Genomic DNA, 24865 nt, shown 5'->3' with positions numbered 1-24865 from the left:
ATTATTCTTTCTTTTCTGGGTGTTCTTAGGATGAATTGAGTGATGTTATTGATATTAAGGATCCAGATTTCACTCCTGCACCTGAACGAAGGCAGAAACGCCTGGATGCTGAGCTGGCCAAGTTTGATCCTGATCATTATCTGTGAGTATTGAGTTTTTTGAGCGTTTAATTGACCTGACGTTGATTTGAAAATTTTTGGAGTGCCTTTTTAACTATGCTAGGCCTGTGGTTTTGGGATTCTCGAAATTAGTGATGGCTCAGAACCTTAATTGACTTTTGAATTAACCTACAAAGTGTTAAGCCTCTGTGATCTTTCTAAGATATCATTCCAGCATCGGAGAACTCTTAATGTACTTCTTTAAGTTTTTCCTCGCCAGGCTTAAAAGTAGAACACTGCATTCGTGAGAATATTTATAGTTCTTCTCAGTAGACTTTTTGTTGTAATTAATGGTCTATGTAAATGAAAAGATGTTTCAGTTTTTTTTAAGAATTTGAATCTACATTTACTACATTTCTTGGCTGATCCAGGGTTTTACCAACACTTCATTTCTGAGCACCTGTAATTGAAGATCTGAGTCTAATTAACAAATAATTGTTCATTGCAGTAGGGTATAAATAAAATCTAATTTTAAGTTTTGTTGTATTTCCCATCTGCCTTGATTGTGTCTTTTGCCATAATGTGTCACTTGCAGGCTTGTATCTGCCTAACAAACTTACCTAGTTGATGCATAGGTAAATAATCACTTGAGCATTGTGATGTCTCTCATTGGCCACAAAAGCAGTACTTCTTCCAAGTAAGGGATTGTCACCTGGCTTCTGTGGATACTCGGCTCTCTTAGGATGTGAGTCCTCGGTTGATGTAGGCCTCAATTATTATTCTTCCCAAGCTCTGGGCCAACAATTTCTAAACCGTTATACATGCAGCTGTAATCATCATATTCCCTTATATTTGTATAGTGCTTTCAGCTTATCAAGTGCTCTCAAGTGATTATTTAAATCCGTTTTCACAACAGTTGGGTAAAGAAGGTTAAGGGACTTGCCCAAGGTCATACCATTACTAAGTGGCTCCGTCAGGACTTGAAAAGAGTCTTTCCATTTGTCATTTTGTATTTCCTTTTCATGTACACTATTTCAGTTTAACTGCTGTTACTCTTGTGATTAACATTCTATCTCCTGTGACACAGTGGGAGACTAATTGGAATGGCAGAAATATATCTTGTGATGTGCAAATGCATTGAGTGATGTGTAGTGATAAATGGTCAGAACTGTTCAACATCCTAGGGGGAACTGGGTAAGAGCAGGGTATGTTATATTTTGGAGGACATCTGAGAGATTCAGCTCCATTTATATTGCCATTTCTAATTACCTTTATCTCTCCAATTGTGGCTTTAAAGGTCCACTGAAGAGTAATTTGAAGAAACCTATTTAAAATCATGCTGAATATTTAAAGTGGGAAATTTCATTGTCAGCAAATTTCTCGGGCCAGCATGAAAACAGAATGAGCTTTACAAGAGTAAAATTTCAAGTGGGAGGGAGCTTAATTAGAAGAACTGCCTATCTCTTCTCTTCTAAAACTGGAAGAATAACGACATGGCCTGAGAGAATTAGGAAATTGGAATTTATAGTTAGCAGTGTGATATTATATGCAGCCCTTATTTTTCTCCATCTTCTGTGTTTCTTTATCCAGAAGCTCATTTTCTTTAATAGTATGCATGAGCTATTCTTTCCATTATTTAAAGAAGAGTTCTTACACGAGTGGTTTAAATTTAGTCATGGGCAGGTCGGAGAGTGGGAGCTGTGCGGTAAAGGTTCTTTGTGACTTCTCCAGTAACAGTAAGACTTTGGCTAATTGTAGTTTTTGTGTTACTTCTTACCCATTATTTATATTGGCTGACTGACTCACCCAGATGTGTTAATACTAGAGAAGTCCAAGTAAAATTCTTTTAAATTTTCAATTAAAAAAATTTTTTTTTAGCTCAGTGCTTTTTAAATTGTTCTTAATGGTTAATACAGTGGAGGAAAAGGTTTGCTTCAATTTTTACCTACCATGCAGACAATACATTGCGTGTGTCATGTTAGACATTTATGTACGTGAATGTAATGTACATGCGTAATACATAATATATGTCATTGTGGAGTATATGAGACTTTCAAGTTGTGTGACTTCTTACTGGTCGTCATGTCTCGTCACGGTGTCTGATATTTTACAGGCTTAAGGAAAACTAATTTTAATTCTATCCTAAGGCAGAACACAGTGAGGTAAATTCAGTATATAGAAAAATTCATACCTTTCAAAGGCACATATAAATGACTTAGGATAATAATTATTTTTTAGGTCTTGTGTTGTAAAATCTAGAGGCCATTCTGTGATGTTATTCCTTGCTGTGTGTTTTGCAGCCCAGCAGAATACTGGGCATATAACAGATGATCCATAAGCATGCATTGTTTTTGATTGTCTATTTTTTGCTATTTGTAACTCCTTTTGGGCATTATTTTTACACTACAGTTTGTTGAAGGTATCTGGAAACATTCTTTAATAGGCCTTCCTGTTTTGCCTATCATAGCCAAGTTTTCATATTTCTCCTGCCGAGAGTGGTTTTTCTTTCCTTCCCTAGGCATATTGTTTTTTTTAATTGTCAGCATATCTTTTACCTGAACCAATTCATAAATCTGCCTATGTCCTTCTTTGGGAGAAAATAGAAGAATTGAGTTAGCATTCTAAATATCTGTGAGATGAGAAGAGGTACAAAAATGATTCCTAGCATTTGGGGTGCCATTTTAAATTGTAACTTTTCAGTGCTGTAAATTTGTTTACGAGTTTGATACACTCATCTGGCTTTTGGATTAATTGAGGAATGTCAAGGCTCTGAGTACTAATGATGAGGCTGGGAAGAAGATCACTTGCTTCCAGCATGGCTCTTTATTCAAAATGGCAAGCTTAGGAAAAAGCATTAGAGGAAAATCTCATCGATTTCTTCTTTCACATATGCACTAATTTGTTCAACAAATCCTGGTTTGAATGAACTGCATGCCAGGCAGAGTCACACATACTGAGGATTTGTGTGAATACCACAAGGTCACTGCATTCATGGGGCTTACTTTCTAGTGGGGAAGGAGACAAGATTTGGATTGTGATAAGTGCTCTGAAGAAAAGTCACGTTGTTAAGGGTTTGGAGAGCGACTGGGTATTTGCTGACCTCCTCTGCTGAGTGTCCAAAATTGAACTCATCATTTTTACCTGGAAAGTCTTCCTGCATTTTCTGTTCGGTGGAGTGTACCATTTTTCACTCCAGTCACTCAGGGTAGAAACCTGGGATTTATCTTCGACTCCTTTCTTTCTCCACACTTCTAATCCATCCAGAAGTGGTACCATTTATCTCTTTGCTGTTTCCTTCACTCAGTCTCTTTCTGGTCCTCCTATATGTCTGGCTTAGTGCAGCAGTCTCATGACTTCGTATTTGGTGTATCCACCTCCAGCCTGGACTCCTGCAAATCCATCAACCATAAAACCACCAGTATCATGTCTTAAGTACTGAAAGTGAACATCTGCTTTAAATCTTCACTGGGTTCTCCATCAATTAAAGTATATAAACTTCTACCTCCTTAGCACGGTGTAGAAAGTTCTCTGTGACCTGGACTGTGCTTACGTCTGGAGCTTCTCTTTTGCCTGTCCCTGTCTACCCTATACGCTGCAGCAGTAATGAATTTTAGTTATTTCTCTGCCTGTACCACGCCACTTCTTGCACACTTTGTATTCATGATACTCCTGTGACAGCTGTTTTCTCCCTTGCTCCACCTAGCTTGGATAACTTTTATCTTTTAAGACTGGGCTCCACTGTCACCCCTTGGCACACCCCCTCTCAGACTGGCAGAGGAAGCCCTCCTCGGGGCTTCCAAGTGACAGATCATCTTGATGTTACAATATTCTCTCTTTGTATCCATTCCCATTTCATTGTGGAGCCCCGAAGGGTCAGGAGTGTCTTACTGATCCTCATCTCCCTGATGCTGCATTTTCACGGGGCACTCGGTAAATGCTCATTGAGTGAATGACATTTAGAAACTTGAAAATAAATTCATTTTGGAAAGTAGAACATTAGTCAACTTCAGATCTTGTTCACAAAACTCTTGAACCATGGACAGTGTAAAGGATAAGCCATCACATTTTCAACTATTGGGACTATATTAGTGAGATTTTACTCAAAAGAGTCATTTAAATGTTTTGAAATTTTTAGAGGGAGGGCGTGGAAGTGGTAGATTTTACAAGGTCTTGTTTTGTTTTTTTTTCCCATCACTTCTTCTAGGGAGACCCAGAATCATTTTAGAAGGGCTCTTCAACTCTTGACTTGTGTCGTCAGCCCTCCAGTATGTGGAGTCCTTTTTTCTCATTCTCCCAAGTTCTCTCTGGGTGATTGTGTGTTCTCCCTTGGCCTCCGTCACTGTCTAAATGCTCACTATTCCATATGTCTCTCCTGAGCATCAGATTTGTGTGGCTAACTGCCTATTGCGCCAGTCTCTGTATGTCCTGCAAAGATGTCTCAAACTCAGCCTGTTCTAAGCGGAAGTCTCCAGCTATTCTGTCTGTTTAGTGTCCCCGTGTTCCTGTCTCGTCAGAGGGCACTGTTGTCCACTGAACTGTCTCAGCTGGAATGCTGGATATAGACCTTGACTCCTGGCCCCCTTTATGTCTACATCCTAAGGATTCTAGCCTCTGACTGTAGCTCAGATCCACTTTGCTCCATGTCCGTTGCTACTACCCCCTTCCAGGCCTCCATGATTTCTGTGCTCTGGGGCTTGCTCCTAGACCATGTTCCAGACCAGTGAGAGCAGTGGGCCAAAGCACACTGATATGAGACCCATATGTAAAAGGTTTTAAGTGTCTAGTCGTTTTTAGTGACAAAAATCCACTAGATTTTTTGGACATGGCTTACAGTGTTGTTGTCACTACAGCGTATTGTTTTCAGCTATCCTCAACTCCCCTTTGCCCCCTTAAATGTGCCTTCTTGTTTCCTGGCCTTTGCTACCTATTCTTGTAGCCAGAATACTCTCTCCTACCTGTCTTAGTCTAGTTAACTGTTTATTGTCATTCAGCTATTGGCTTAGATAGTCTTCCCTTCAGGGACCTTCCCTGTCATCCCAGTTTGACTTTGCCATAGATGCTCATACTGTTAGGTGATAGTAGTTACATAGCACTTATATTGTGACTGCTGGGCCCTCCTATGTCACTGTAAGTTCCATAAGGACCCTGACTGCATGTCTCTTGTCAGCCGTGTAACCCCAGTGCCCAAAATGGAGTCAGTACTACTGTTGGCACAGGGCAGAGTCACTACTTCCTGTTGACGTTTATTAAAGCATTTTAGCTGTTTACTTGTAGTATTTATCTTTTTGAAATATCTGTCATGTACCTGACAAAAATTGATAATTGAGAATTACTATTTCAAGATCATTGCTATTCAGTTTTGTCCCATATATACTTTTATTTCCTCAAGCATAAAAATGGAATGTTTATATTGGTTAATGGCTTGGATTCTGGAGTAAGACTTAATTGGGTCCAGATCCTGGCCACACTTCTTCCTGGTTCTTTGACCTTGGCCACGATATACAAGTTTTCTGACCCTCAGTTTCCACCCATGTAAAATGGGAGTATTAGTAGTACACCCTGCCTATGGGGATGGTGTGAAGATTAAGAAAGTGATGGGTGAAAAGTATTTAGTGCAGTGCTTGGCATGTATGAAGAATTCAGTAAGTTATCTGATTTTCTAATCAGAAATTAACTCGGTTAATAACTCAGTTATCTGAGTTTCTAATTTTAGAAAGATTTCATTATCTCAGTTGAAAGAAAAAATATTTCAGGTCATAAAACTATCAGCTAGAAAATCAACCTGTGAAAACAACCAATTCCTTGAGTTTCTAATTAACTGACATATAAATGAATTTTTCACCATGAGTTCTACTTTTTTGTTGTTCTGCTCCCACGAATACCAGTTTTCAGGCTTGAATGCAAGGTGGTAGAATTTCTGAATAAATGTCCTCCAGGAACCTATTTTGAAGGTAGCAGTTATTTTGCAAGTTAAAACCCAGAAAGTGAAGTACACGCAAATTAATTTTCTCTCCTTTACAAACGTTGCTTTGTTCTTTTCCAATAGTTTTAAGCCAAGGGACTATTAGGACTAGCAGAGCTAAGTAAGAGAAATTGCATCTTGGTAGAAAGTATGAGGGCGTATGCTAATAAATGGTGTGTGTGTGTGTGGGGGGGGGTAGGTGTGCAGTATCTCTTATTTCCTGTTGATTATTTTTTTTTTTCCTTTGGTAGAATTAAAAGATTCTTTCCTTTATTGTAACCTTACCAGAACAGGTGGTACTTAAAAACCTAGCCCAAGTTCAGTGCTTCAGTCCATTTTGTGTTCAGATTTGCCTCATCCCATGCCAGTGCAGTACGGGGGTGGGCCTTCAAGGGAAGGACTGGTCCTTTCTCCGCTTTGTTTCTGAGGAGAGCAGAAATGTCACATATCCCTTTAGTCTGACCCCAGCTTTCGTTTTATGGTGATTAGTGACCACTCAGAAAGTGAACACAATGCTCATTTCCTTGATCTGTACTTTGAATTAACAATCTCTGTTTCTAATACCAAACGTAAGGAGTTAAGATAAAATTAAAAGAAAAATGAAACTCAGCTCAATTCTATGTAACAAGCTCGTTGACTGTTTTCTTTCCAGAGCTGACTTTTTTGAAGATGAGGCTGTTGAACAGATTTTGAAGTATAATCCTTGGTGGACTGACATATATTCAAAAATGATGGCCTCTTTGGGAAAGAGTCAGGAGCAAGAAAATCATGCTGCATTAGGTAAGCAACTCAAAATTAGGCTCATTTGTTTCCCGTCTTCCCTGTTACTAAGCACACAGTTGTAATTCTCTCATGGAGGGAAGATATTCTTTTGGTTTGCTAATTTTGGAAATGGAGTCTTCACCCCAGACTGGAAAATGCTACTCGATGATTAGACTGGTCTTGGAACAGTCTTCTGAAGTATAGTTGAATCATTGGGATCCTTTTAAAAATTTTTATTTTTTAAGTAAATTTAGGGACATGAACACACAGGACATCTGTAATAGTTGAATAATCTGCTTAAAAGATCTGAACATTCCACTGTAGTAAGGGCATTTGAGTATTAGCAATGGTGGGAAAAGACCTAGTTTTCATTCCCTTTGTCTGTTGATTGAATTGGATATGTCCTCTCCCAGTTTTTCATGATATTGCATCTGTATGTTAGAATTATAACAGTTTCAGATAGATCAAGAGTAGAAGGCCCATGTTTTGCAGCATACTGATTTGGCTTTTATTTCTGTATTAAAAAACAGTAATCACTCTTAACAGTTCTAGGGTTTTTTCAGTGCATATACCAACATCTGAATATTAGCTGTAAGAAATTTATAAACAGACTCACACGCACTCTGTTCTTTCTTGACTTTCTCCAGTGTGTAGCACTTGTTGTACCTCTTCCATGTCGGGCACTTAGGGTTCTTCCTGAGCTTTTAATAGCTGCCTGGCATTCCGTTGTATATTTTTATCATGATCAATGGACATTTGGGCTATTTATTACTGTTGGGACGTTCGGTTTGTTTACAGTTTTTTGCAGTACCTTCTTTGGCCACTCAGTCTGAAGTAGCTGCAAGTCTATTGCCTAACAGTACTTTGATTCTCTGCATAGTAACGCGGTCGTCTGTCGTTTGCTATATTTCTGTTGTCTGGCAGAGTGCCTGTTGTATACTAAGTTCTTGGTAAATATTTATGGAAGAGATAAATACTGTACAAAGTATTTTTGTAGTTTGGTTTTGTTAGAGTTTAGGTGATTTCTACCAGATGGAAAAACTGCTACTTTAATCTTTTATAATTGACTACTGCAGTAGAGAAACTCATTTATAAATAATGGCTCTTGTTACATTCTTTTCAACAAATCCTTGGTTTTATATTTGATTTGAGTTTAAGAATCTTTCAGAGACCTCCCACATTATATTGACACATTTTCAGGTAGAAGATTGCTAACACAGTTGAGATAGGTAATTGTATATGCCACGTAGGTCTGCTTAAAATGTCTGCTCACTCTGAAATCATCAAGGCTATCTGCTGGTCTCAATCAGTTTCCCCAAATTTGGTGCAGTGTTTTGATAAGGTGGTGCAGGTGGAAATTGGTGGTTGTGTAGTTAAGTTTTCTGTCCACAAGGGTGAGCTAGTTGCCCTAAAAATCAAGAAAAGGCATTACCTTTCTTTGATTTAAATTCGAACTTGCTTCACTTGGATCCTTTGTAGCTTGCTCTAGGTCCTGTTTTCTGTGAGAGCCAGGCTTTGAGTTAGTTCTCTGTGTGTAATTGTAACAGAAGATTAGACTAGTTCTTCCCTTTAACCACTGCCTCTCCTGTCCCTTCATCTTCATTCCACCTGTGACATGTATCTCGACTGGTGCTTAGAGAACAATTGTAGCCTGCTAAGCTAGTATGGTGATTCATTTTAAAAATCACCTTTAAAAATAGCAAGGACTTGTGATCTAAGGTAGAAGAACTTGAGCTCTGTGTTGTTGTACAGAAAGCATTTTTCGTAATGTGCCAAGTATAGGGTTAAGGATGGGATATAAGCTAAATATGGGGTTCGGGCTTTAACACCTTGCTCCATCACAGGCTAGTTGTGTGATCTTGCAACTTGGCAGGGTTGCTGTGGAAATCTTATACCTACCACATAGAGTTGTCTTGATGACTGAATGAGATGATGTACTTGAAATCCCTAGCATGTTGTAAATGTTAGAGATTATTATTGTAGACTAACATCAATGGTGGGAGTGCCAGAAATTGAATGGCCTCTCTGTGAAATTAAAATTTTTGTACATTTATGAAGCTTTAGGGGGAAGTTTTTTGTTAATGAGATCTTTCTTTCTTTCTTTTTTTAAAAAAATGTTTATTTTTTTTATTTATTTTTTTTTTTTTAAATTTTTTTTTTCAACGTTTATTTATTTTTGGGACAGAGAGAGACAGAGCATGAACGGGGGAGGGGCAGAGAGAGAGGGAGACACAGAATCGGAAACAGGCTCCAGGCTCTGAGCCATCAGCCCAGAGCCCGACGCGGGGCTCGAACTCACGGACTGCGAGATCGTGACCTGGCTGAAGTCGGACGCTTAACCGACTGCGCCACCCAGGCGCCCCAAAAAAATGTTTATTTTTTTATTTTTGAGAGTGAGAGAGAGCACGTGCATGTGAATGGGGGAGGGGCAGAGAGCGAGCCAGAGGGAGAGAGAATCCCAAGCGGGCCCTGTGCTATCAATACAGACCCTGATGGGGGGCTCCATCCCACAAACCATGAGATCATGACTTGAGCCGATACCAAGAGTCAGACATTTAACTGACCGAGCCACCCAGGTGCCCCTGTCTTTCTTCCTTTTTTTCTTGGTCAAGTATTGGAGGTCCCCAGAATTGTGAAAATGTTTTGAAGTGTGTTCACCCAGATGATAATATGGGCAAAAAGAAATAAACCAAGAAATAAACTTTCAAGTCCTTAGCCTACTCAAGGAGCATGCTCGTGCTGTATTTTCCCTTCCACTTCCTCTTTGTTCTTTGCCTCTCTGGCCTCCTTCCTTTCTGTGTCACTGCAGTGGGTGTTGCCAGCCAGATACAGCAGTGCGGGTGAGGGCTCTACCTTTGATTCAGTCTCATCATAAAATAGTAAGCTAGATTGTTTAGAATTCCAGATAAGCCTTAGGTGGTGAACTTTGCTCCCTGTCTTTGCCTCAGTTATGATTCCTTTGATTTTATGATTCCTATGATTTTCATTGTAGGCCTGAGTTACAACACGGAGACTTTTATTAATGATCCCAGTCTTCCTCCCCAAAGGCTTGTAAATGGAAGTGTTAAATGCTGTGCTCCTGCTGAGCTCTGGTTTCATGAGGATGGACTTACCACATTTCCCATGTTGTCTCTCCGTGGTTAATCTCAGCCCAAGAATCTTGGCACATGGTTGCATGGTGTGACACCACATAACATTTTTAGTCAATGAACTTCCTAGCGGGGACATCCTGTTTGGCACCAGTGAGTTCTCCAGTGTTTGTAGAGCTAACTGTCAGTGTCAGCTTTGAAAGTTGTAGCGCTGCGGGACTACCCATTTAGGCTAACGGTTTGAATGCAGCACATTTTCTTCTGGTTCCCTTGATCTCTTTCCAGAAAGTATACAATATAATAGACAGATTTGCATTCCTCCGAGAGGAGCCGGATCAGGGATTATTTAATTTTTGCCCCACAGAAGACAGATATTTGGGAGGGGGATTTAGAGAGAAGGGACGATTTCAAAGTAACACAACTAGAGAATGTTCAAAGTGAAGTTAAGAAGGTCACTTTCCATTTTGATGGGAGCCCCTTTGCAGTCTTCACATGTACCGACTGGGTTTTTTGTAACATTGGGAGGTGGTCCCGGGCCATTTGCATCATGCTAGTGCACCAGTGTCTTCCCTAAATGAATTGAGCTTTCTGCTGCCTTTGTTTGACTGTAGATTATTTATAGAAGTATAATTAACTGAAATGTTGTGAACTGTATAGCAAGGCTGCTTTGTAGTGTAGCTTAGTCATACAAATGCTTGACAAATGTTACTCATGGTGGCAATCATCCAAGTATTGTTGGCACTGCATCTGTAGTCATTTCCATTGCCGCTGCTTAGTTAGACCTGATTGTGTGCAAACCTCCCCAAGTTCCCCTTTGGGTGATGTGATTTACAGCTCTAATCAAAAAGGCCTTGGGGAGCTCAGACTTTTGGTTTCTCTAGTGATTTCCTACTTTGTTAATATTGTTATTTATCATCTCTGGTTCCTTTGCTTGAATTTCAGAATTTAAATGCATTTGTATATTATTAATGAGCTATTTAAGCCAAAATGGACTTGAAAACGCTCAGAAAAAGGTGGTGGTGTGTTTTAAGGAAAGGTTAGGGGCACCTGGCATCCAAGAATTCTTGAGTACATTCAAGTAGGCTTTTCTTACATACACGGTCTTGGAAAGTGACTTATGTTATGCAGAAGCCCTTACTTGTGGGTAATGGAACATCAGAACCTATAGTTCCTAGGTCAGTCTTTACAAACGATTAAGTGTATATACAGGTGTGATTACTTGAGAATGAAGGTATAAACCTTTAGATGAGTAAATGTATTATTAAATGGTTCTGGGAATGCTTACCTTATGATTTAGAATTATCTGGAAGCAGAAGTCCTTATTAGTCAACTAGGATAAAGGCTTTTCTCAAGTGAGATAATATCATCATGAACACCTGGCACTTTGCTATTAGCTGAAGTAATGAACATCTCAAAACTATACCTATGAGAATACTGTCTCAAACCTTCTTATGAATTACTAGGGGACTAAAATACTTTGTTAGGTATACATTCTTCATGCAGTGAATATGTGCTTTCTTACATTTTCCTTAAATCAGATTGCTTTAATTGAACTGAGAGCTTCTATTTAAATTAAGGGATCCTCGGGGCGCCTGGGTGGCGCAGTCGGTTAAGCGTCCGACTTCAGCCAGGTCACGATCTCGCGGTCCGTGAGTTCGAGCCCCGCGTCAGGCTCTGGGCTGATGGCTCAGAGCCTGGAGCCTGTTTCCGATTCTGTGTCTCCCTCTCTCTCTGCCCCTCCCCCGTTCATGCTCTGTCTCTCTCTGTCCCAAAAATAAATAAACGTTGAAAAAAAAAAAAAAAAATTAAAAAAAAAAAAAAAATAAATAAATAAATAAATAAATTAAGGGATCCTCACATTAGCCCTTCAATGAGACATTCTGCACCCAGTTTATCTGTCTTATTAATACTATTTCCAAATCCCAGTCTTTAAAGAATGCTTCACCTGACACCTGCCTGCATTAAGTTTAAAAGTATACACATATCTTTATGTTGCTGCCAGCAAATTAAGCAAATGGATTCCCATCGTTGTCATTTATGTAAGCAGCACTTGTGCAAATACATTTCCTGTTTCTTCTCATACTTTTTAAACATAGGATTTCTAACATCATTAAAAAATGGTTACATAAATATATTTCAAGATCTGGTTTTTTGCACTAAGTAAATTTTAATGAGTAGAGGGGTATTGCTTCTAGTAATTTCCAATAACTGCGCTTAAGATTTTTTTTTCCCCCAGAGGATAGAGTGTAGAATGGCTGGAAGGAAGCCTTTAAACAAAAAGAAGCCATGTTAAAGTTAAGGCTCCTAAGAGAGGACAGAAGTGGGTTTGGGAAACTATGTGAAAAGGGCCCAGCATGTGTGAGGAAATCTCTCTCTTCTGGCCTTGTCCAGTTGTGATGAGCAAAAGGGCAGTTTTTTTTTTTTTTTTTAACATTTATTTATTTTTGAGACAGAGAGAGATAGAGCATGAACAGGGGAGGGGCAGAGAGAGAGGGAGACACAGAATCGGAAGCAGGCTCCAGGCTCTGAGCCATCAGCCCAGAGCCCGACACGGGGCTCCAACTCACGGACCACGAGATTGTGACCTGAGCCAAAGTCAGACGCTCAACCGACTGAGCCACCCAGGCGCCCCGCAAAAGGGCAATTTTTGTTGAACAGAGATAGAAGGGATGTGGTAACTGGCTAGTAAGAGAGTGATTTGGGAATACTAAAAAGCAACTTAATTTTTGGGCTCCTAAAAGCATCACAGCCACCTGGTGTCTGTTTTAGTCTTCCTCCCCTCAGGGGCTTCCTGAGTTGGAGCTAGACACGTGAGCATGCAGCTAGTGACTGCCCCGTTGACTCCCTTTGCTTTCCTTCTTCGCCCTCAGCGTGGTCCTGTGCCTAAGTCCTAGGTGATGGGAAATGACGGAAGTGGTGTGTGCCCTGGCCCCGGTCTTTAGAAAGAAGGAGCTTGCCGTCTTAGGCTGCTTGCCCATTGGTTAGGAAATGGTAGAAACCTGGAACAGCTTTCTTAGATGCATAGTTGGAAGTCATATGATGGAGATGCTGTTGCCTCACCAGTCCTGGATCATTCACTCAGAATAGTAGTGTGGGAGACAAACTTCTGTTTCAGAGAAGCCACTGTATTTTGGGGTCTCTTGGTTAGCAGTTTAGCCTGTCCTTACCTAAATGTAACAGGCAATTCTAAAACCTGGAGAAAGAGCCTTTTAAAGTTTTGTTTTGTTTTGTTTTGCTTTGTTTTGAACTACGTTAGTATGAACCACTGGAACTGGAAGCAAAATGCTCCTCTTTATTGGGCCTAACTTTTTAAGTGAATTTGAAACTAATGGTCTGATAGGGCATGGAACAAGAATTAAAGATTACTTTGCAAGGTAAAAGGTTGATAACCTTTTTTTAGAGGTAGCTTAAAATATCTAGATGCTTAAGTTTCTTTAGAAATCGCTCTAAGGTCTGAGAACAAACTGAGGGCTGATGGGGGGTGGGAGAGAGGGGAGGGTGGTGATGGGTATTGAAGAGGGCATCTTTTGGGATGAGCACTGGGTGTTGTATGGAAACCAATTTGACAATAAATTTCATATATTTAAAAAAAAAAAGAAATCACTCTAAGGTAAGTAGCAGGCCATGTTTTACTTACACTAGCTAGGAACTGAGTACACTTATGTTGTTAGTTGTTACCTTTTCTGTAAATCTTGCTTTAAGGTAAGATGCATTTTACTTCGTATATATGATAATAACCGATAATGCTCATATTGTTTTAAAAAAAAATTTTTTTTAACGTTTATTCATATTTGAGAGACAGAAGGGAGTGTGAACTGGGGAGGGGCAGAGAGAGAGGGAGACAGAATCCAAAGCAGGTTCCAGGCTCTGAGCTGTCAGCACAGAGCCTGATGCGGGGCTTGAACTTACTGCCTACAAGATCATCACCTGAGCTGAAATTGGATGCTTAACCTAATGAGCCACCCAGGAGCCCCAGAAAATGCTCATGTTTTAATGTGAGAAAATAGATCCTTGACGATAGCTTGTCTATATTGTAAACATCAGAGGAAAGTTAGAAAGAACTTCAGCCTTATATACTTGCTTACCTTACCAATGTAGACATAAAGGTTTTTTTTTTTTTTTAACTATTAACATTTGTTAAGTACTTCGCTTTTTTTTAGTCAAGGCAGCCAAATATTGGGTAAGGTGGTTTGTGAAAAGAAATAGCTTTTCTCTGTCCTATCAAAAATTACTGGAAATGGGGGGGGGGGGAGAATATGGTATTTACAAGTCACTAAAGCTGAAAATGCTTGGAAGTAATTGTTAGTAAGAAAACAACAGATCTATTTGATAAAGCTAATAGTTCGGTACAGTGGGGAAAAGATGGATTACTGACCAAACTGTGCTGGTGCAATTAACTGTTTACCTGGAATTAACCAGAATCCTTAAACATGAAAAAATTACTTCCAGATGGATTAAAAACTTAAGATTTTAGAAAGGAAACTGTAAATCTTAAAGAAAAGATGAGAGGTTTCATGTACATTTCAGGAGTTGGGGAAACTTATCAGAGACTGTCAATCCAGAATCTGTTTTTTTTTTTTTTTTTTAAAGATGGACGTATTTGGCTACACGCAAAAAAATAGATAAATCAATGGCAAAGGATCCCATAAACAAAGTCAGTAGAGATACAGTCGATTTGGAGATATGACTAGGGTTCATATCTGTAACAGCAAGTTCTTAAAAATTTGATAAGACAAGCCATCCAATAGAAAAAAGTGGGCAAAACACATTGAATGGTTCGTTCAGAGGTTGCCAGCAAACCTATAAAATAATGCTTAAAGTTTAGCAGTTAGAAAAATACTAACCGCAGTAACAGTGGTATATCATTGTATTAGGTTTCTTTTGCTGTGTAACCAATTACCACAAATTAGAAACAGTTCTAATTTGACTCATTTTCCATGGCTCAGGACTCGAGTTTGCTAGCTGGGTTCTCTGCTCAGGGTCTTATCAGTGTGTACATAAATATGGCCATCTTCTCTTTTCTTTTTTCATATGTGTTGGTAGCTATGTTCTTTTCTGGACCTCAGGGTTCTTTTCCAGGCTCATTTGATGGTTGGCAGAATTCTGTTCTTGCATCTGTAGAACTAAGGTCCCAGTGCCCTTACTGGCTGTCAGCTGGAGGCTACTCTCACATCTCACAGCCCCCCACACTCTCCTGCCAAACAGCCTTCTAGCAACATGGCATCTTATTTCTTCAAAACCAGCGGTTAGTCTCTGGCTCCACTCTGTTCTTTAAAGCGACATAATCATGACAGTGACTGTCCGATCACCGTTGCCATATTCTTTTGGATAGAAGCAAGTCACAGATTCTGCCCACATTCACTGGGTCTCCTCTTAGAATTCTTCATACTACAGTCACTTCCTATCTGTTAAAATGGAAATGAGTAGGAAAAGCTATGATATTTATCGCTGGGTGGGAGGGATGGGTGTAGAAGGAGAACTTGTATCCAGGGCCATTAAAAAGGAGAGTTGTAGCCTTTAAATAAAGTATTCTTAAAAAACAGATGCACTTTTTAACCCAGTGAATTTACTCTCGGGAATCTCTTTTATAGAAATAAAACCTCCCAGGATCCAAGGATGTGTGGTAAGGACATTTATGCAGTCTTACTAGCAGTGGCAGAAAACTGGAAGCATAGTGGATGCCCATCAGTAGGGGGAGTGGTTGGATAGAGCATACCACACCATGGAATATTCTGCGCCTTTACAAAAATTAGCTAAGTACCAGTTGACTTGGAGAGATTTGCCAGAGTTATTCAGTGAGGTAGGCTAGGTGGAAAAAAAGGATCGAATTCTATGGGTGGGGGAGGGAGGATCATATAAATTCCTTTGTATATGTTTATGTGTCTGTATAGCATTACATGATTATAGAGAAAAATATGAAATGATATATACTAGATTTTTAATGTGGGGGAGGCTGTTGTTGAAGATCTAGACAGGGTGAAAGCCAGAGAAGAAAAGACACACTGTTGAAAAGAACCACCTTCTTCCCACAAGTCAAATATGTGTGATGTGGTCCCATTTGTGTGTTATGTAGGTAATACTTTGTGTCTAAAAGATATTAATAGATACTTTGCCCTTAACATTGCCTATTATATGGGAATATTCCTATTCTTTTGTATAGAACTTTCAAAATGGATAATGAATATTTACAGAGTGCTTTATTTAGCCATTATGTTTTCTGTTCTCAAACTGTGTTATCTGAATTTTAAAGTCAATAGCTCTGGCATTTAGATGCCTTGAATACAGGACAGTGTAGCAAAAAGAGGGGGCATCCCGGAAGTAAGGAATAAATACTGTTTAGACATTTCTCCTTTATTTAGCTCTACTAGGGTTTGAGCAGATGCACAGCCCTTAATAAAACTGTGAAGCCTCGTTTAAAAGTTCCTTCTATATTCAGAGTGAAATTACTCTTATTTCAGTTTCTATAATCGAAGTTCTAATTTTGACAAATCCTCCGCACTGGGTTTTTTTTTTTTTTTTTTTTTTGCAAAACTGAATGGAGTGTTTCATTTTTAAATGCATTTTTTTCCTAGTGTCTTTTTCTGAAGAAGAGAAATATCAGCTGCGAAAATTTGTCAATAAATCTTACCTACTGGACAAGAGAGCTCTTCGCCAAGTGTACTACAGTTTGATTGATATCCTTCTGGCATATTGCTATGAAACTCGTGTCACTGAAGGAGAGAAGAACGTAAGTGCACACGTGTCTGTGCATGTTGGCATACGTGAGCAGACTAAATCAACTGTAAGGCGTCACTCCTGTGGAGAGTAAGCCCTGTTGGGATGATTTATTTGGGGGATGCTCCTGGCAGAGCTGCACGTGTGTGTTAGTGGTGGGTACCGATGTGAGCACATATTGCTGGCTTGTTCTTTTTTCCTTCTCTCTCTGCGCATCAGTGTCTATCACATGGTGGAGTGGGGCAATAAAGCTGAGGGTAGAGAAAGGATATCCTGAACTCTCATCTCTTTAGGAGACGACTTGTTCAAAGAAGGCTGTTTCCATGTGACACTTGACATTGGCAAGAGGTGAACTTTACCATACCCGTTTATATTCTCTGGCCAAGCTGTCCATGAGCAGATGTGAGGTATATCTATTTTCCAAAAAAGGGAATCTGAGCATTTTTCTGCAGGTGTCCCTCAGTTTATATAGTATGTATGCTTCTGAAAAAATTGCATGTAAATTACATTTTGAAAAACCTGAATCCTATCTATTTTGCTATTTAAAGAAATCTTGTAAAAGTAAAACCTTTTGTAAAGAACATTATTTCTTAAATGGTCTTGTTTTAATAATATAAACATTTTTTGTATCTCTTCTTGATCCACATTTGATTTTATAAATGAAGAGTTTAACGTCTTTCTCACCTATTTCAGTGATCATACATTTTAAAAAGGCTGAAGAACCAAAAAAGTCTTTCCAGTCCATGTGCCCCTGCAGCTGTTTATAATTGTACTTGCTCAAGAGTTGTTTTCAAGCTGAGCATATGCTCTCCTTTTTTTTAAAATTATGCAGATAATTCCTATCAGTATAAAAGGAAAATATAGGTATGAAAAAAATAATTAAAATTTCCCATAATCTCAGCCATTGAAATAGCTACTGTTATAAGGAGATACATCTCTTCATCCAGTCTTTCATTGTGTACGTGTGTATGTGTATTTAAATTGGGTCACGATGTATATTATTTAATCTGCTTTTCTCACCATCACAGCATTAGAATAGTATTAGGATTAGAATTTGATATGTGCCAAATTTTCTGTTGTTAGGATTCTGAAAATTTCAAAGGTGACTCTTGGGATTTGCATTTGACTCCCAAATGAATATTAACGAGTATATCACGGGCACACTATAGCTGGAAATGGTTTTTGTTTCCGTTCAGCGTTTAAGGATACTGTACTTGGAGAAAATATTTTCTTTTACGAAAAAAGTACTTCACATTATTGCTTAGGGAAATGAGTGAGTGTGTTCAGTCATGCCTGATAAAATTGACCATTTTTGATTCTTTTATTTGCATGTTTGATGCCGCGAAGTCTTGCAACTTCAAGACCTTCTCTAGAATGCACTTACTCTCACAAGCCTTCTCTGAAAGGCCATATTTTGAGCATCTTTTTAAGTGCCACAGTCAACCCTTCAGCATTATCTTTGAGTCCTTTGGCAGATTACTTACAGAATGTTTGGGTAAGTTAGTTGAGAAGGACAGTAATTGAGCAAACATCACTTTGCTTTAAGTTTTAGTTTCAAAGCCCCTGCTTGTTTGCTCTTATGTTCTGGTACTCTTATCAGTGGAAAAGCTTTACTTTGTGAAATCCCAAGGAAAGTAGGCAGAAACTTGCCTTTGATAGCTTCTGCAAAGCAATTATTTTTCCTCAGCCACAGATGCTTCTTAGTTCTTACGTATGGCAGTACTACTGAGACACTGGTTGAGTGAATGGATATATTTACTTTATTTTTGAATGACTTTACCTCGAAAATGACACTGCTCTTTTCTCCAAAACAAATGAAGGTTGAGTCTGCATGGAACATTAGAAAACTGAGTCCCACACTGTGCTGGTTTGAGGTATGATTTTCATTTGCAGTTCTTGCCATTTTGTTTGTTTAGAAAGTTCTTTTTTCTGTCGCCATTAGTTTGTTGTGGGTAATTCAAGCAATTCCTTAACTTTTTTAAAGTGGAAACTTGATTATACAAGTTTCCCCCCCCCCATCTTTTTAAATAAAATTCTGATTGCGTTTGTAACTCTTCTAATGAAGCTAGATACGGTATTGTAGCATTTGGGAGAAGGAGAGCAGCGTTTGTAAGTTGGTGAGTATTGGGGCTCAGAGCTCAAAGTTGGGAAGCAAACCTAGGTGATAATTCTAGGGGCCATTTCCTGACCATCAAAAGCTGTGCTAATAAGCCTTTTACATGTATTACCTCTCCTGTTCGTTCCAGTCAGTCTGTGAGATAAGTATTACTGCTATGTTACAGACGATGAAGCTTAGATCATAGAGTTTAAATAACTTGTCCAAGGTCCTACAAGTAGTATGGTCAGATCTGATAACTCTTCTAGTATAGTAATCATTGTTTTTATAAATACTTCCCAGTAAATCGTTTTGTAGATCTTATAAAAAATATCAGAGGATGCCATTTTAAAATTTACTGGCTCTGAACAAATTGTCGAATATAAAAACAGCAGTTAAAAGTAGAAGGGCACCTGATGGCCTGATGGCTCAGTCAGTTGAGTGTCCGACTCTTGATTTCGGTTGAGGTCATGATCTCAAAATTCATGAGATCGAGCCCCACGTCGGGCTCTGCGCTGTCAGCGTGCTCCTCCTCACTCACACACATGCTTTCTTTCTCAAAATAAAGAAACATTTAAAAAAGTTTTTAGGGGTGCCTGTCTGGCTCAGTTGGTAGAGCATGTGACTCTTGAACTTGGGGTCATGAATTTGAGCCTCACACTGGATGTACATACTACTTAAAAAAAAAAAAAAAAAGAAAGAGCAAAAGCTAGCATGTAAAATAATAAAAGCTAGCATGTAAAAAAAAAAGTGTCATTTTACACAACTAACAGTTGCATCATCAATTAAGTCAATTAGTTTTTTGCTTTTCCAGTTTAGGCCCCCTGAGTGGCTCAGTCAGTTGAACATTGGCTCAGGTCTTGATCTCGCCGTTTGTGGGTTCTAGCCCCAAGTTGGGCTTTGTCCTGACAGTGTGGAGCCCACTTGAGATTCTCTGTCTCCCTTTCTTTCTCTGTTGTTTCCTGCTCTCTCTCAAAAATAAACATTAGAAAAAAAATCCTAGATACAGTACATTGTAAGTTATAAAATCAAGGTTGTTTCATGGCATCACTTTTTTTTACAGTTTATTTGTTTTGAGAGAGAAAAAACATGGGTTCACGGGGCGGGGTGGTGGGGATGGGCATAGAGAAGAGAGGGAACATCCCAAGGAGGATCCGTTCTGTCAGCTCAGATCCTGACAACGACACGGGGCTCAATCTCACAAACCAAAAGATCATGAGCTGAGCCAAACACTCAACTGACTGAGCCACCCAGGCGCCCTTCATGGCATCACTTTGTTTAAATAACAGATAAGATGGGAACAGGAACTGAAACATTCAGCTTTCTTAGAGAATTTTGCTACTCCAGAGAATGTTCCATGAACTAATGGCTTGACCAGCATCTCAGCTGGGAGCTTGTTAGAGAATCTCAGTCCAGACCCACTGAAGCAGAACCTGTAGCAAGATCTCCAGGGATTCGTATCCATGTTAAAGATGGAGGAGCACTGCTCCCTAGACTTCATTTGAGTTCTACTTATTGCCGTGATCAGCATATGAGGGAGAAACTGGATTTGGTAATAATGGCATCGATTACTGATGTTGAAAACAAAGTAGTCAGTAACTGAAGAGTTTCATAGTTCTTTTATTAAAATCTACATGAATAAATTCACCTATATGTGATTTCATTTTGAAATTTTTATTGATTTTGAGATAACTTAGAATTGCCAGAGCTATTGAGAGCTATGTGAAATTTTTATTAGTTTTTGGTAGAATTTTTTAAAAGTTTATAGTTCTTTTTAGGTATAAACTGTTCTTTGTGAGATACTCAATATTCTTAATCAGATCTCTCATTTGTTAAGGATTAATATACATGGAAATTTTTCTGCTCCCTTAGTTTTACTTTTATATTTTAAGTTTTATATATGGGTTACATTTTTCATACAGTTTTAATCAAAATCCAATTAAAAAACAATTTTGTGCAAAATTGCCTTCGTCTAGTGTTTTCAGTAAGTTTTGAATTGCTGATGGTTTCAGTTTGATACTATTCAAGATAAAATACTTTTTTCAAGAAAGTACTTTTCTCTTTGATAAGTGAAAGCAAATTACTGAAATAAATACCATGTTTTTCTCATGCCCTAAACACTAAAAAAGAAGAAAAAGTAGAAGAGGGAGACTGTGAACACACTTCACTGAAGAGTTCTCCATCTTTCATCTACACCATCTTGAGTGGTCCTAAAGGACAAAAACATGAAACATATATCATTTAACAGTGTCTTTTATGTGCATCTGTATTTTGTTAGTACCATGTGTTTTAGATTCATATTTGTAATTCTTAAAGGACTTTTTGAAACTTTCCTGCTGCATATGTGATTTTTAAGGAGCATTTGTGATATCTTGATGAAGTATGAGAAATTACAAGGACTGCAATTAAATATTTTATTGTAAGGTGTACAAAAAGAATCTCATTTCATGGTTTTATATTTCTCTCTTGCATGGCTTTGTGATGATCCGAACTTATAGTTTTTAATTGAGAGTAGTTTCATATTTCGTTGTGTCCTTTTATTTATGTAATATGGAAATGATTACTTATTTAAACTATACTTCACAGACTTGGACTAATGTTCATGAAATCCTGGTGTCTTTTGGAAGAAGAGTTTTATGCTACCCACTTTATCGCCACTTCAAGCTGGTGATGAAAGCTTACAGAGACACTATAAAGATCTTGCAACTAGGTAAGATACTCCTGTACTTGCAGATTTGAGAGGGAAAAAGTTATGTTTTTAGTCTGTGAGGATGTAGTCATGATTTTTTGCTTCTCTATGCATAAATCAGTAATGAAGATCATCAAATCCAATCACTTCTCCCTGCCAAGTATAAAAAGCAATAGTTCGTCTCTGTAGATACACTCTTTTCTGAGAGCTGCTGGGAGGGGCAGTGGAGAAGGTACACAGGATTCCAGACCAGTTCGTATTAAAGTAGAGTGCATCATTTAGTATTTCTTGGAAGCCTGCAGTTTTCTAGGCAGTATGCTAGGATTGTGGGTATAATAATAATAAGATCTGTTCCCTGTTTCTGTGCAGTTTACAGTTTTGCCAGGGCGACAGATGACAAGTAAACAATTCCATTATAGAGTGAGAAGTGCTCTGCTGGGGGATGTAGTGATCACGGGGAGGGGGCACAGAACCTGGACTAGGGAGGTCAAGAAAGACTTTCCAAACAACAGCACAGCTACTCTGAGGACCTTTGACTATTGCAAATGTAACCTGAAGAGACAAACATTTCCTGGTTTTAAGGATGTGGAAAATTTTGAGCTCTAAAACAAATTCCGAAGTGACTATAACAGTATCGTTGGATTAAGTATATAATTTCCAAAGTAATGAATTTGAAGGTGGCAGCATCCGTTTGTATGGATTAATTCTGGCACATTTATTTAAAAGTCACTTTCCATCCTTTATGGTCATTTCTTCTGTTCTTCCCTGGGGAGTCTCGTTGTTCCTTGGTCCTTAGGTAAAATACTTCTAGGTGTAGGTTTTCAGACTTGAGGGTAAGAAGGAGAAAGTAAGGAAGCTCTTCCCTTTACACCCACTTGACGTCATTGGCTTGAAAGGAAGAATCCCATCTCCAACGTTTGTCACTCCTAGAGGTATTCCTAGGTTTTTCTTTGACTTCTGTGTGACATATCACCTTCTATCCTGGAAGCAGAAAATCAGTTTTGAAGTAGATTCTTTTAAGGTAGACAATAATTATCAAAATGAATTATGGTTAAATGAAAGATACCTTTTTATTAATCCAGTTGGTTTAGGCCATCTGTATTTTATTTAGAAGGATTGTTGCTTGTAAAATTGCAGAGCTACTGGCTTTGAAAAAAATCAGTCTTTCTTAACTCATAGGTAGAAAAGAAACTGCTTTGTTTTTTCTTATGTTATTTCTTCTTGCCCTTTTTTTTTTTTTTTAGACGTTTATTGATTTATTTTTGAGGGACAGAGACAGGGTGAGAGCGGGGAGGGGTAGAAAGAGAGGGAGACACAGAATCCAAAGCAGACTCCAGGCTCTGAGCTGTCAGCACAGAGCCCGACTTGGGGCTCAGACTCAAAAACGATGAGAACACGACTTCAGCCAAAGCCAGATGCTTAACCAGCTGAGCCACCCAGGCACCCCTCTTCTTGACTTTTAAGAGGTTTCTTGAATTGTAAAAAATTACCTTGAAAGATCAACCTACTATAAGTGACTTGAACTTGAGTTACATGTCACAATTAATTTCTTGTTTGTATTAGATGATCTGTGCGTTATTCATAGATTTAAACAATGAGAGTAAATTTGCGATTATCCTGTTACATCATGGTTTCCAGATGGAAAACTGGCAAAAAACCCTATGCGTGTGTGTGGGCGTGCCCTCAGGCACATAGTTGCTACTCTTTATTCTGGGGAGTAATCTAGTTCTCTGAATTTTTATTTGAAAAGTAATCATTTCTGTGATTGCATAACCAGAAATAAATTTGATTGTGTCGACTTACATGGTAATCGATTACTCTAATAGTTTTAGTAGGTGGGAAGTGAAATTTAGACTTAACTTTACATCTTTATCCATCTGACAAGAAATAGTCTTATCAGCTGTGTCTTGATAGCAACAGAAACCTTAGGTAACACACTTGAGGTCTGTCTGCTGAAAATGAGTGGGAAGCCTCTATAAACTGTACACAACATGTTCTGTGGCTGATTTGGGTTGTGGTTAGTTAGTTAGTTAGTTAGTTCTGAGACAGAGCTGGGTTGTCTAGAATTCCCACCATACGCTATGGGGAACACAAGCTCCGGATGAGGGTTGTAACCTGTGTTTATCCAGGTGGATGGCACAGGGATGCCATTATTGCCATTGAAGAGTCTTGTGTGTTTGGATACCCCATGATTTCAATGGGGATAGCTCTTCTGTGGCATTGAATGTTTTCCAAAAATGAATTTGTGTCTACTTATAATTCAAAATGCAATCACACTTTTTATTAGAAAGGTCTGTTGAGTGCCTCCATAGTTTGAAAGTAATGAATAACTCTCCAAATAACTCTCCCCCAAAGAAATATTGATCTTAACTGGAATGAGCTTTCAAAACCAATGTAGCAAGGCTTCAGAATCTACAGAAAATTTCATTATAATGGAATGACTACAATCTGAATTTTTATTTTGTTTTTGTAAGATCTGAATCATGAATTTGCCTTGAGTGACTTCATAGTACCTTCCAAGGGATTCTTTACTGGGCCTTTGGCTATTTTCAAGTTTGTGTTCCTTCTCTCACCCCTTCCCCACCTCTGAAAGACTGTGTACGCTGATCTCTTGCTGTTGCTGTATGTCTAATCCAAATTCCTTTAAGGGCAGAAAACCTTTGTTGTCCTTTTAAGTATTGTTTTAGCGCTCAACGCAGGACCTTGCGCATGGAGTTTCTTTCCCTGGATCAGTACCCTTTGGGCCACATGATCATCCCCCCTTTTTGTTTCTGTCCTGTTTTAAGCAACTTTTACTTCCTCCTCCCTGTTTCATTCTTTAGGATTAAGTAGGTCGAATCCTTGATGGAAGCATTGCTTGGCTGCTGTTACTCACCAGAATTAAATGAAAAAAGAGATGAAAAGAGAACAGCTTTTCTAATATGCCTTGAAATTTTATTCTCTTTAGAAGTGGTATGGTTTAAGTTGATTATATACTTGTTACTATTTATTAGTTGTGCTAATATCTACATTTCATTAATCTGTATGATGGCGCTCGTCATCTTCTCTGCTCTTGCTGGGCTTTGAACATATAATGTAACTATTATATGGAAGATGCTGAACATCATAGGAAACAGCTTAGTTTTTTCTCTCAGTTCCCCCTTTGAACTCATTCTGTCTGTTCTTTTATTGTTTCTGGATGGAATATATAACCTATAAATATCATATCACATACACACCTATCTTATATAATAGGTATTCTTTAAATTTTTATGTCACTTTAAATTACAAGAATCTCTTTTAAGTACCTAAAACGTCCTCTTTGAACTTGATTAAAAAAGTAAATCTTCCCTTCCCCATCCCCGGCCTGCCTCAGGTTGGGAAGCCAGCACTGGGGGTGGAAGGGGTGGGGGTCCTCTTTGCTGTTCCAGAGCAAGCTTCCACACAGCCACCACAGGCTGCTCCTTCCTGCTTCTC

The 24865-nt window shown here is 38.7% G+C and overlaps 1 protein-coding gene across 1 annotated transcript in view; it reads left to right on the top strand.

Moving 5' to 3' along the window:
- The window catches only part of SHQ1 (SHQ1, H/ACA ribonucleoprotein assembly factor), a 101958-nt gene that overhangs the window by 17486 nt on the left and 59607 nt on the right, over positions 1–24865 (top strand). The window contains exons 5-9 of the mRNA XM_045493562.1: positions 30–142; positions 6713–6840; positions 16484–16638; positions 18446–18499; positions 21307–21430. Of these exons, the coding sequence (XP_045349518.1) occupies positions 30–142; positions 6713–6840; positions 16484–16638; positions 18446–18499; positions 21307–21430 (574 nt within the window). The remainder of the gene's footprint in view (positions 1–29; positions 143–6712; positions 6841–16483; positions 16639–18445; positions 18500–21306; positions 21431–24865) is intronic.

This window comes from Leopardus geoffroyi, chromosome A2 (assembly GCF_018350155.1).
Source record: "Leopardus geoffroyi isolate Oge1 chromosome A2, O.geoffroyi_Oge1_pat1.0, whole genome shotgun sequence".
Taxonomy (NCBI): domain Eukaryota; kingdom Metazoa; phylum Chordata; class Mammalia; order Carnivora; family Felidae; genus Leopardus; species Leopardus geoffroyi.
This window is presented reverse-complemented; position numbering and strand designations above follow the sequence as displayed.